Below are 12095 nucleotides of genomic sequence, written 5' to 3' on the forward strand. Positions count from 1 at the left end.
CCTCGGACCGCCCCCCACCCATGAGTGCCAGCCACCACCTTGCCCTCTGACCACAGCTGGGACGGGTCAGAGCACTGAGGGCTTGGGACTGTGACATGCCCAAAGTCCCAGGGGCAGAAACAGACCGGGAAATGAGGAGGGAAACCGAGGCCCCGCTCGGAGGACAGATTTGTGAAACACGCACGGGAGAGCGATGTCCCGATGCAGATAAGGGGAGACAGAGCAGGAGAGCCAGAGCTCGTGATGAGAAGCCAGAGACCGAGCGGAGAAGGTGGACGGGCCGGGGAGACGCAGCAGAAAGCGGACCGGCAGCCCTGGGGACACGCTGAGAGCCCCGGGCCGTGAAGGTGGCGCGGGAGGCACGGCTTTCGCGGAGGTTCTGGGAGGAGGGCACAGGCTCCCTGCCGTGGCGGCCCGCTGCTAAGCAGAGAGGAAGCGTCCACGCATGAGCCAGCCAGGGGGCGGGTGGCCCAGTCGTCCCCGTCTGAGGCCGCGGCCAGCAGCCGGCGTGGAGCCGAGAGGCAGAAAGCCTTGGCGTGAGGCCTGGACCGGGACAGGACGGGGACAGGGGAGGATGAAGGCCAGGTCGCCGGTCTGTCTCTGCTGTGCCTGACGCTGAGGAGGAGCCGTGGGCCAGAGAGAAGTNTCCCGGTCTGTTTCTGCCCCTGGGACTTTGGGCATGTCACAGTCCCAAGCCCTCAGTGCTCTGACCCGTCCCAGCTGTGGTCAGAGGGCAAGGTGGTGGCTGGCACTCATGGGTGGGGGGCGGTCCGAGGAGTCGGGGCTATGGGATACCCAGAGATGTCCGAGCGAGATGGACCGCTGGCACCGAGTCCAGGTTGCAGGACACCCCGCTCCTTCCCAGCAGCCTGGATGGAGCTGTGGGCGGACATGACGTAGAGTCACCCAAGACCCCAGTCGCCCGGTCCTGCCCGTCTGCCAGGCTCTGACGCCCACCCAGGCATCGCTTCCCGGGGCGGACTTGCTGATTTGGGACGATGGGTGTGTTCACCTTTGCTGCTAATAGGAAGAGGCTGGAAGGGAAGTCGAGGCCGCAGGGGCCCTGCCCCCTGCCGGAGCTTTTGGCTCTTCTCGCCCCGCCCGATTCACCCCACCCCAGGCCACTGCGCCCCGAGACCCCATCCCAAGCCTGGACGTGCGGCTGTTCCCTTTCCTTTCTACGCCGCCCCCCGGGAAAGCCTAGTGCCCTTCCCCACCTTTGGGGGTGCCCAGGGCAGGGACCGGGGCTCTCCCCTTTGTCCCGGGCCCTCGGAACTGGGAGCTTCTCCCAAGTTGCTTTTGTTTTTAAACCCAGCTCCCTCGTCTTGCAGATAAGAAGACCATGGCCCAGTGACCTGCTGAGGACTGTAGTAGAGCTAGTCAGTGACAGAGGTGTCTCCAGAACCCGGTCTTTGGACTTGCAGCCCATGGATCTTTCTAGCACCCAAGAGGGGCCTCCCTTCTGTGTCCTGTGGGAAGACCCCAGGTTGAGGCTGGGGCCCGGGGCTTCCTTTCCTCGAGGCTCTCCAGCTCCCCTTACGTGAACGTGGGGACTGGCAGATGCGCCCAGCCTTGCTCCACTAGAAAGCGCGGGGACCCCGCGCATCTGCCCATCGGCTGTCAGCCCACGGATCCCAGCCAGAAAGAGGGTGAAGCTGAGAGCTTCCTGCTCTCATCGCCACTGCCTGATCTCATCACGCGGGTGACTGAACCTGGGGACACACACGCGCGCGCGCGCGCACATGCACGGCACCCTGGGTGGCTCCGAGGCCCGAACGCTTGGCTTCTGGCCCCCGCTGCCTGCTGACCTCGCTCCGTCCTCACTGTCCTGCTGCTCTGGGCCCAGCAGCTGCTCTGGCCTCCTGTTCCACCCTACTCACAGGCAGATCAGAGGCACAGGGGGCAACCCTACGGTGGGACCCAGGAGAGAGAGTTGGGGCCACCTGGCAATCACCAACCTCCCTCTGCTACAGCTGTGTGCTCTGAGGCGACACGCTCAGCCTCTCTGCTTGTCAGGGGGGGCAGGGCTCCTCGGATGCTCCTGGAGACCCTTCCCGGGACTCGGGACGGAGCGGCCTCTTCACTGTCGCTGCTCCCAGGGCACGGCCTGGGAGCTGGACTCCCCAGCTCCTCCACCCATCTGCCAACAGACCTTGGCCTTGGCCAGGACACACCCGGCCAGGGAAGAGCACCCAGCTTTGCTCACTCGATTCCCTAGAACCCCTCCCCTTCCAGGGGCCCAGTGGGGACGGCGAGACCCAGGCTTCCCTCCACTTCCAGGTGGCCGCGTTCACTTACTTCTCATGGCTGAGCCGTGGGCTTTCCCCGCTGCCTCGGCTCCCTGTCCTTCTTGGAGGGGGTCCAGAGATGGGGCGCAGCTGGCAGCAGGGTTGGGGCGAGGCCTTTCAGCAGAGCCTCAGACTGACGCTCTGCACCCAGCTCTCCCCCAATGCTTCTGGGCAGGGGGGGTTTAAGCTCGCACCACACAGGTGGCCCAGTGACAACCCCCCACTCCACCACCCCCCACCCCTTCTGGGGCGTAGTGGGAAGGATGACAGGCGCCCCACGTGGCCAGTCTGGGCCTGGGGCAGGGTGTGAGGGGCGGGGCCGCCAATCACAGGGGGCGGTGGAAAATTCCAAAACCACATGCGACAGCCACGGGCGCTCAAAGCCGCTTCCACCTGACGGGTGGCTCTGGCTGAGGAGCCAGAGGGGAGCTCACAGGAGCCGGGCCAGTGTCCCCCCTCCCCCCCGAGGACCCCTGAGACTGACCCTCTTTGCCAGGTGACTCCAGGGCCAGGGATGTTTCTAGAGGTAAGTCGCAGGATGTCGGCCCGGGGCGGTGGCATGTGCCATCGGAGACCCCGTGGACTGGCAAGGGCCATGCCCAGCGAGGCACAGTCTGGGAGGCCACCCCAGCGCCCGCCACACCACCCCCCTCCCTCCGCCGCCCTGCGGACACAGTGGAGGCCCTGGGCTAGGGAACACACGGCAGCCGTAGCAGTGATAACGGGGACAAAGGCCACCATTTGCAGAAGGGGGTTAGGCCATCCAAAGTGTCCTCAGGAGCAAAAGTGCTGAACCTAGACGGCAGCTCTGTGGCCGAGGACGCCGACGCCAGCTACGAGGCAGCCATGGTGCTTAACGTTTCATGCAGATGGCCTAAGCCTCACAAAATGCTTTATGAGGTAGGTACCCTTAGCCCCCCTCAGCGATGGGGAAAGCCAGACGCAGAGTAACTGGGCTAAGAAACGTGCCCGAGGTCACACAGCCGTGAGTGGTGGAGTCTGGATTCGACCTCAGGCAGTTCGGCCCTAGATCCGTTTGAGGAGCGGGAAGGGTTCTCTGGTCCAAGTCTGCCCTCGAGAGCGTCTCGGCCTGGGCGGGCTCCTGGTCTCTGAGCGTCTCTATATTTTCTCGGCCTGGGGGTCCTTCTGAGGGGCCAATCAATTTCAGAGGCACTTTCAGCCTCATCTCTGCTCTGCGGGGAGCTTGGGTCAGGCCCCCTCCTGATCTGGGGGGTCCCTGCCCAGTTCCTTTCTCCTTGGGGTTGTCTCTGTTCGGAGCGTCTGTCAGGGCTCGGGGGAGGCTCTGACCTCTCCTGGCTTCACTGGGAAAACCTCCAGGGTCCCTGCTCTGCCTGGACTGCAGCAGCAACTCCGCCTGGTCCAGGCCTTTCCCCGCCAGGCTTCCTCGACTCCCGGGAGCTGGGCCGTGGCGCGGGGCCGGGGCTGCCAGCCCGGGTCCTCGGGAGACACGCGGAGGGCCTGGGTGGGGGTGGGGAAGGGCGTCGGGAGGTGTGGCCCTGGACCAGGTCTCTGCGGTGAGGGGTTAAAGGGTAGGAAGAGAGTTCAGCCTCTTCCAGTTCCAGCTGCTCCGAAAGTCCCCCTTCACCCCCCCACCCACATAGTGTCCCCCGCGCCCTTCCCCCAGCTCACGCGTCACACTCCTTGACCCGCTTTCCTCCCAGGGGCCTGCTCAGCATTTCCGTGGGGCCCTGCGGCTAGGGGCAGGCTAGACGCAATCAGGATTGTGCTGAGCAGAGCAAGCCCCCACCCCGAGGGCAGCATCCTGGATGGCCCCCCAGCCCCTGTCCGCCCCGTGCAGGGTGGGGGAGACGCTGCTGCCCGCCGTGCGTCCTCTGCCCCCCACGGCAAGGCTCCAGGCCATGTGGGGGCAGGAGGGCGGCGGCGAGCTCTCGGGAGGAACCGGCGGGCCCCGCCTCCGGACCCCTGCCGCGGAGGCCTTCTCCTGTGTGCGGGGACCACGAGAGGACTTTCGGCTCTGGGGCTGAGGTGGGGTGCTGCACTTCTGGGGGAGCAGCCTCTCCCACAAACCGGGAGGGCAGACCCGAGGTGCCGAGAGGCCCTACGGAGGGTGCCGACTCACTAGTGTCCACTGGGAAGTCCTTCCCGAGCCCTGCCCCGTCCTTGCACACTGTGGCTCAGTCTTCCAGGGCCCCTCGACCCAGGCTGTCCCTGTCCGTGTCGCGTCCCCTGCAGCAGCCATGAAGGCGCTCCCCGCTCTCAGCCCTGCAGGGCCTGGCCCCAGGCTCAGCTCGTTCACACCTCGGAGTGTTAACCACACAGATGAACACCAAACCTGGCTCCAGGGCCACAAAGTGCGCGGTGCAGGCCGCCCTGCCGCCCCCGGCTTCTCACGGCCCCCCCTCCCGGCCCCCCCCACGGACCGGGCTCTGGTGCCGCTGTCCAGCACCTCGGCCGCCTCGTCCCGTTGCTCTGCCGTGTTCCCTCGCCTTCAGGCCTGCTCCCTCACCCCCTCCCACTGCCCGACCTCCGAGGCCTCCTCCCCGCCCCTCCACGCCTCCCTCTCTCGCCGCTTGCCCCACCTCATTGGGTTTCCACAGCTCCATCTCTCTGCCCAGGCCACCCCCGCCCCGCCCTCTGCCCAGCTCTTCCAGCTCTGTGCACCACGTGCCACGAGCCTCCCCCAGCCCTCGCTCCACACCCAGCCACAGCTCTCACCCCCGAGCTCTACTCACAGCTGCGGGGCTTCTTCGCAGTCAGTGGCTCTGGAGAGAGAAGAGAAGGCGTCAGGGCCAACAGCTGAGGACCCTGGAGGACCGAGAGACACGGCCCTGCTCGCAGGCCCCGTCCCTTCCCCGTGGAGCCCGGCTCCGGGGGACGAGGTGGGGCCTCTCCTTCCTTCTCTGCCCTTCAGTCACCCCGTTCCTCGTCCAGCCCCTCAGAAGCACCGGGCCCCTCGCGACTCCCAGATTGCCCATATTTCTCCCGCCTGGAATGTTCCTCCCTCACTCCCTCTCCTCATCCCCCCAGTTTCGGATCCGTCTCCTCCTCCTCCTCGGAGAGGCTGTGCCTGACTCCTCCGTGCTCTGGTGCCGACACACCAGGCGCCCGCCCTCGCTGCGTCCCCTGCCTGCTGGGGTGGTGCCATGACCCGGGAGACGGGGCTGTCCCGCTAGCCGGTGAGCCCCCCGAGGCAGGGCCGGAGTCCACCTTGAACTGCCAGAACCTCCCGGAGTCCCGCCTGCTACAGGTGAACCGTGAATGTGCTGCCAGCAGAGTGAAGCCTCTTGGTTGCTTACATGAGCCTCAGAGCACCTGGGAACCTGGGCGTGGGGCCTGAGGGCAGGGTGTTGAGGACGTTTGGAGGGACGGGGGGTGCCCGGCCTGCTGTATGGCGCCGGGCTGTAGGGAGCAGGCGGGTTGCTGTGGGGGGCCCTCGGGGAGGCACGGAGCTCCAGAGGGGTGCTGCCGACGGGGGACCCTTAGCTAGAGCACCATTGGGGCGTCGTCCGCTCGTGTGCTCAGCATTCACTCAACTCCCGCCCGGGGAGCCCCTGGAGAGGCACCCCCGCCAGGCCTTGGTCCGTTTCCTCCATCCACACAGCGGGTCCCCCCGGGGACAGGGCCAGAGAAGGGCTCAGCCCTGCCTCAGGCCCCCTGGAGCAGAGCTTCCCTAACCTCTGCCTTGGTCTTGTTTTCCTTCTGTCGGCCAGTCCTGGCCACCACCACCCCACACTGCCCGCTTCCCCAGGATGCTCCCCACCGGCAGGCACCTCCACTGGCCAGCGCAGGGTGAGTGGGCTCCCAGGCCTGGGCTCTGCTGGATGGGGTGCGGGGAGGGCAGCCCGGAGAGGGCGTGGCCCCATCGGGCACCTCCCGCCTCCCTGCTGATCCTGCCCGGCCCCACCCCGCTTCCTCCCTGACGTGGCACCGGCTCTCTGGCCTCCAGCCTTGCACCTCAGAGCAGTCCTGATACGGGGGTGCCCCCCTTGTGCCTGGCGGTGCATCCTGAGCCTGGGTGCTCACAGCTGACCAAGCCTGTGGCTGTGGGGTCTGCTCTGAGGGCGTCTCTAAGGGCTGCCCGATGCTCTGTGCCCCGCCGGCCTGGGCTGGGCGCCCCACATTCTCTGCAATGAAACCTCTGGGCCAGTGGGAGGAAGGTGACCAGTAGTGGGCATGGGCAGCTTGCTAAATCCCCCCACCTTCGTCTGTCATCCTTGAAGGCAGGACGGCTTCCTTTATTGGCGAAGGAGTGGAAAGCAGAGTGGCCGGCCTTCCGGCCGCTGCGGCCCGGGGTCCCAGCCGGCTCCGCTGCCTCAGGGGCCTCAGTGCGGCAGCGTCTGCGCCTCGTCCCACGGGCACTGACCCTTCCCTCGGCCTGGCGCCCCCGCCTGTGCGCCTCTCGCCTCCCCCACCCCACCTGCCTCCTCCGCTCACTCTCACCTTCCCCTCCACTATTTCCTGTTTCTCCCCTTTCCTGCTTCCCCTCCTCTTACGCCCCCAGCTCCTCCTCCTCTTGTCTCCTTCAGTTTCCATCAAGACCCGTCCCGTCTCACCCCTCCGTGTTCCCCTGCCAATCCATCCGCCACCTCCCCGCCCGGCTACGTGGCCAGTCCCATCTGTCCCTCTCCTGAACCTCCTGGCAGCCCCTTCCACCTGCCTGCAGGGCCGTACGGCCTCTTACCCTGTGAGGCTCGGGGGTGTCTCTGTGGGGACCTGTCCATGGGCAACTCCCCGAGTGCCGTCCTTGCTGCCTCGGCTGCCCAGGAGGGCAGGGAGCAGGGCCCAGGGGAGGGCGGGGGCGGAGGGAGGGAGCACCTGGCCTGTCAGCGGGCAGGGGAAAGGAGTGGCTGGCAGAGCGTCCTGGCACGGGGAGGGGACAAGGGCAGGGGACAAGGGGAGAGGACAAAGGGAGAGGCCGGAGGAATAGAGTTTGGGGCCTTGGGACAAATCAGAACAGGCAGAGGGAAGGGGACTGGCCTCGGTGATCGCCCGCCTCGTGCCGAGCCCTTTGCCGGGCACTCTGTGTGAATCCGGGACTTTCTTCCAGTCCCACGAAAGCCACCGTGAGCGAGCATAGCTGTTCCAGGTGCGCCCCTGAGCCGAGGGATGCGCGGAGATGTGACCGGCTCACCCGCGCGCGGACCTGCGCGAGGACCCGGAGGGGTCGAGCTGTGCGATTTGAACCCAGGTCTTTGTGGCTTCAGAATCATGTGCTTTCTCCCTGACGGGGGACAAGGGCCAGGGAGATGGGGAGGGAGAGGTGTGGAAGGGATGCTTATTTGGAGGGTTGGGGGCATTGTGCCTCTTCTCCAGAATGAGGTCAGACATCCCAGTGGTTCCTCGGTTCCTCGCAGCCTCGGCCTGCTTGGCCCCTGCCCCTCGCTGCCTTTACCTAGCGTCCCCGACTCCTGTGCCTCCACATCCTCCCGTCGGTGGAGGGGTACAGGGGTCAGGCCTGGAGGAGGGTGTGGGGGCAGAGGAGCAAGGGAGGGGAGCGGGGAGCAGGGGACGGATGCTGCACGCCCCCGGCTGGGGGAAGGAGGCCCCCAGGTGGAGTGCGCCCACGCGGGTCCTGCACGGGGGACGCGCTCCGTGGAGGCCACGGCTGTGCCACGAGGCTTCTGCAGGTCCTGGATGCCACTTCTCTCCTGCGCGGCCTGGGCCCAGAGTTTGATTAGCTGGGCCTGGCTCTCCTGGTTGCCCAACAGGCCAGCTGGCCGGGGGCCAGGCCGCCGTGGGGAGGCTCCCTGGCACCTCCCCGCGTCCCTCCCAGCTGGTAAACAGCAGCGCAGAAGCCGGCCACGCCACAGCCTCGTGACTCGCGCCCCCCCACCTGGCGCACGTGGCCCCTGGCATGGAGAGGCCAGGCAGCTGTCCCCTCCCCCTACCGCCTCCCTATCCACTCCTGCCCCACCTGGAGCGCAGCAGCACCCCATGTCATGAGCTTACTCCCCCCCCCCCCCCCTGCCCCACCGCCCCAGTTCCTGGGCAGCTCCAAGGCTGCAGCTCGAGGGACAAAGGTCAGAAGCAGAGGAGGACTTTTCGCGTCTCCAGATGAGGGTGAGGAAGAGCGGAACAGAAATGTCCAGGAGGGTAGGTGTCTGCGTCTCGGAGCCTCTGGTCAGCCCCGTGTCCTTGCGGTAAAAGCGTGGCCCGTGCGGCTGTGTGCCGTTCGCTGGGCGGGCTTGGAGAAAGGAGCAAAGCCCTCCGAACCCTCCGAAACAGCACGCCACCCAGCGCCCTCCAGCGGACGAGAGGGGCCAGCAAGACGCAGGGGGCCAGAGGGACCAGCGCGGGGGGAGCCGGGTCCCTGCCGGCCTGCTCTCCTTTCCGTCGTCCGGCGACGGCGACGGCGACGGCTCCCTTCCACTCTGGCTCTCCCTGCAGCCTCTCCCACTTCTGTCCCCTCCTGCTCTGCCCTCTGATCTCGTCTCCTCTTTAAGCCCCTCTTCCTCGGTGACTCTGGCCTCCCAGTCGTGGGCACAGAACGAAGCCCTGCAGAGGGCCTGGGGATGGGCTCTTGGCCCTGGCACCATGCTGGGCGGCCCTTCCTGCCCCAGACACCACAGGTACGGCTGCCTCTCCCAGCTGAGCCACTTCGTGCCACTGTGTGGGATGCGGAGGGAGTGACAGGGAGCGGGGCAGGGGCTTGGAAGACAAGGTCCTGGCCTCTGGGCCTATGTGAGTCACATGCTTCTTAGACATTCTCATGTCTCGACCCCTTCTCTGCCCTGAGCATCGATGGCTGCGGTCCTTCCTTCCCGGGGCGAGGGGGTACCTCGGTCATCCCTCCAGGAAGAATGCTGACCCTTCCTCCCTCCCGCTCCAACGCAGCCTCTTTTCTGGACGGATCGGTCCTTTCAAAGCGGGCCAGGGGTTATTTCCTCCTGAAACGCGTACCTGTATTTTTGCGCAAGGTGGAGGCTGATAGGGATCAAGAGAATCATTTCACCCCCACGTGCCCAGGTTCCCTTATCAAGCCGGGCATCTCAAGGCAGGGGCAAGCAGCCTGGAGGGTGTGGAGGGCGGCAGTAGTGGCTTGGAACTGGGGAGCAGCCACCAACTTCTCTTTCTCCTCCTCCCCACCCCCCAAACCACAGAAACCACTTAAAGCTCAGTGCAAACCTGCCCTGCCAGCGAGGGCCCGGCTGAGGGGTGGAGAGTGTGTGGGCCTGGGGCGGCCCGCAAGCCTCTCACTGCCCCGGCCCCATCTTCCGAGGGCCGCTCCTCTGAAAAAGCCTGATCCAGTGATTAGGGACCATCTTTCTTTGGGTCCTCTCTAGGAGGTCCATGTCTGGGGAGACCTCAACCCAGTGCAGGGACTGAGCGAGAGGGCTGTACCCCTCCCTCCCTCCCGCCCTCATCCATTAAAAAGAGGCCAACCCAGTCTCTATAAACAGCTATAGATCTTACAGGCTCCACCCCTCCCCCTTCCCGTCACAAAGGCCACTGTGGGTGGAGGGAACAGCTGGAGTTTGACCCCAGCTCCGGGCCCTGAACTTTCCACAGTGACCCTGCCCGTTCCACTGCTCTATCTGTCAATTAACATTTGTGGTCACTTAGGCTTGGACAGGGCGAGGAGGATGGAAAAGCAGGAGCTCTGAGTCTGGCAGCCAAAAGGCTTGGGTGAGAACGTGGCCTGCCATGACGAGTTCCATCCCCACAGCAGTGGAAAGGGGCCGTCTGCCCGTGTTCGTGAGCGGCTCGGCGGCCACAGTGGTCTGCGCATGGAGGGGTTCTTGGGGGCCCATGTGCTCCAGGGCATGTTTCTGTGGCTTTAGCCAGCCAGAAAGTCCCTCCAGGGACACTGTGGCCTCCATTACAGGGGAACAGTCCACAGCCGTGACCACCGAGTGAACGGCTCCTGCGCGGAGTGGACTTGAACCCCGCCTCATAGCCTTCCTCTGAGCAGCAGGGTGCAGTGGGGGCGGGGGGGGGGTCGGTCTGGTGGAGCCACAGTCCTAAACTTTCCCTGAAGCTAGGGGATCCCCAGTGACACTTCACTTCCTGATCAGGCTCCCAGGTAAAATGGGGACACGCCGACCTCGGCGTGACAATTAACTGAGCAGCACAGGTAAAGCACGGGACCCGGCATCAAGGACTTGATCAGAAAAACGTGTTTCGGGGCTCCCTCCTCTCTCCAGGGCTGTGATCTTCCCTGCCCCTTATCCGACCCCCCGTCCCACGTGCCTTTCCTGCCTTATTTTTCTAACGCGTCACCCAGTAACACCATTTACGTCGCGCTCGTTCATTTTGTAACGTGTCCGATCCCCACATCTGATCCGATCACTCCTGCATCTGATGCCCCGCTCCCCACTGGCCCGACACATGTGTGGACAAAGGTTAGATGACGGCAACGTTTCTTTCCGGCTATTTTCAAACGGGCATGAGACCCGGTCGCTTGCGAAAGGTCGTCGCGGGAGGATCTGGGGCTGAAGCAGGGGGCAGCACGAAGGACAGAGCCAGACTGAGGGGCGGCCTTCACGGTCTGAACCGGGAGGAGCACCATCGTCCTAGAGAAGGAGGACACCCCTTTCAGAGTGGCCTGGTGGGGAGGCGGCAGCTGGTACTTAAGGACATTATGATGAGGTGCCGAAGAGTCCAGACTCTCCGGGGGTCGACTCCTGGTTCTCCTTGCTAGGTGAGTAAAGTCCAAGGTCGCACCGATAATCATAGTACTTAACCCTCATGGGAGTTGCTGGGAGGAATAAAGGACTCGACCGGTCGTTGGAACATTAGTTCGTTGCCTGCTGATAATCGGTTAGCTGTGGGCACTTGTTACTTATTATTCAGTCAATGCTACCACCTGGTGGACATCTGGCACAAGAGGTTTCCCGGGCGGCGCCGGGTGGCCCAGGGCAGGGGCCGGGGAGAAAGAACTGGGGAGCGATCTGAGTGGGAGAGGCGCGTGTGCCGTCACCCCGCACAAACCGCACAAACCGAGGTTTCCAGCAGGCTCAACCCTGGTTCAGGGAAGCGTGGAAAATGAGCAAAGGCCTCGGGAGAGGGCGGAGGAAGACGCCATGGGCCGGTCCCGCCCTCCCGCCCTCCTCCAAGCCTGGCCCAAGCCAAGAGGAACCAGCTTCAGGGGAGGTGGAGAGACAGAGAAGAAGGTCACTGCTGACGTCAGGGACATGCGTGTGGGAGGCGAACACGCTCTGACCTACATTTATCCATCTTCCGCACCCTCTCCCTACTCCTGGGGCACACTTTTCTGGATGGTCCCCAGCTCCCACACTCAGGCAGGACACCCTCCCCTCCAGAGACGTCGACCCCTGGGTCGTTTGGTGCCCAAGTGCTGCTCTGGCTCTTGGCTCTGGCTCTGCCCCCGCCCCCCGCCCCCGCCCCCCGGGGGGGTACAGGTGCAGCACGGACGGGCGAGACAGAGGAAACCTGAAGGCTCCGTGCACTGTAGTCTGAATCCCTTCACTCTCGAGATACAGAAGTTTCATCTTTCTTCAGGACCGATGTAGGTTGGGGTGGGGAGGTGGACGAGGCGCGGGGAGCCCCGAGGAGACCCCAGGAGAAGGCGGCTTATTGGGTTTCAGTCTCGGAACTTTTTCTGGAGTGACTCGGAGATTGGAGGGCCCCCAGAGAGGGTGGGGACCTTGTTGGATAGGGAGCCGAGGAGGACCTACCCAGCTCAGACCCAACGAGCGGGCCGCGGTCTCTCTTGGGGATGGAGCCCGGGACCCCTGCGCGTTTCACCAGCTCCCCCAGGATTTCCGGAGTCTGGTTATTTTGATGCTCTCTCCAGTTGGAGGGCCACTGCTCCAGGTCCGCTTCGACTCAGACGGTCTGAATGAGCTGCTTCTCTCTCTGTGT

General features: G+C 64.9%; 1 protein-coding gene across 1 annotated transcript; it reads right to left on the reverse strand.

The window, feature by feature from the left end:
• Positions 1-2969: 2969 nt before the first annotated feature.
• Positions 2970-9057, reverse strand: LOC120584950 (lysine-rich arabinogalactan protein 17-like). Its single transcript, XM_039841008.1, has 4 exons — positions 9049-9057; positions 6952-7364; positions 5003-5032; positions 2970-3818 (listed from the first exon to the last, which is right to left on the reverse strand). Exons 1-4 carry the CDS (start codon positions 9055-9057, stop codon positions 3608-3610), a joined length of 663 nt encoding a protein of 220 aa, XP_039696942.1. The 3' UTR covers positions 2970-3607.
• Between the last annotated feature and the right edge of the window lie 3038 nt (positions 9058-12095).

Source organism: Pteropus medius, unplaced genomic scaffold, assembly GCF_902729225.1.
Source record: "Pteropus medius unplaced genomic scaffold, Ma_sr-lr_union100, whole genome shotgun sequence".
Classification (NCBI taxonomy): Eukaryota; Metazoa; Chordata; class Mammalia; order Chiroptera; family Pteropodidae; genus Pteropus; species Pteropus medius.

What these genes read in the sequence shown, in the direction of transcription:
- LOC120584950 (XM_039841008.1), bottom strand. An exon ending in ACACCCCCGAGCCTCACAGG is followed by an intron (nt 5,033 to 6,951) that starts GTAAGAGGCCGT and finishes TTCTCTCTCCAG; the next exon opens with AGCCACTGACTGCGAAGAAG. An exon ending in TGCGAAGAAGCCCCGCAGCT is followed by an intron (nt 3,819 to 5,002) that starts GTGAGTAGAGCT and finishes CCCTCACCGCAG; the next exon opens with AGACCTGGTCCAGGGCCACA.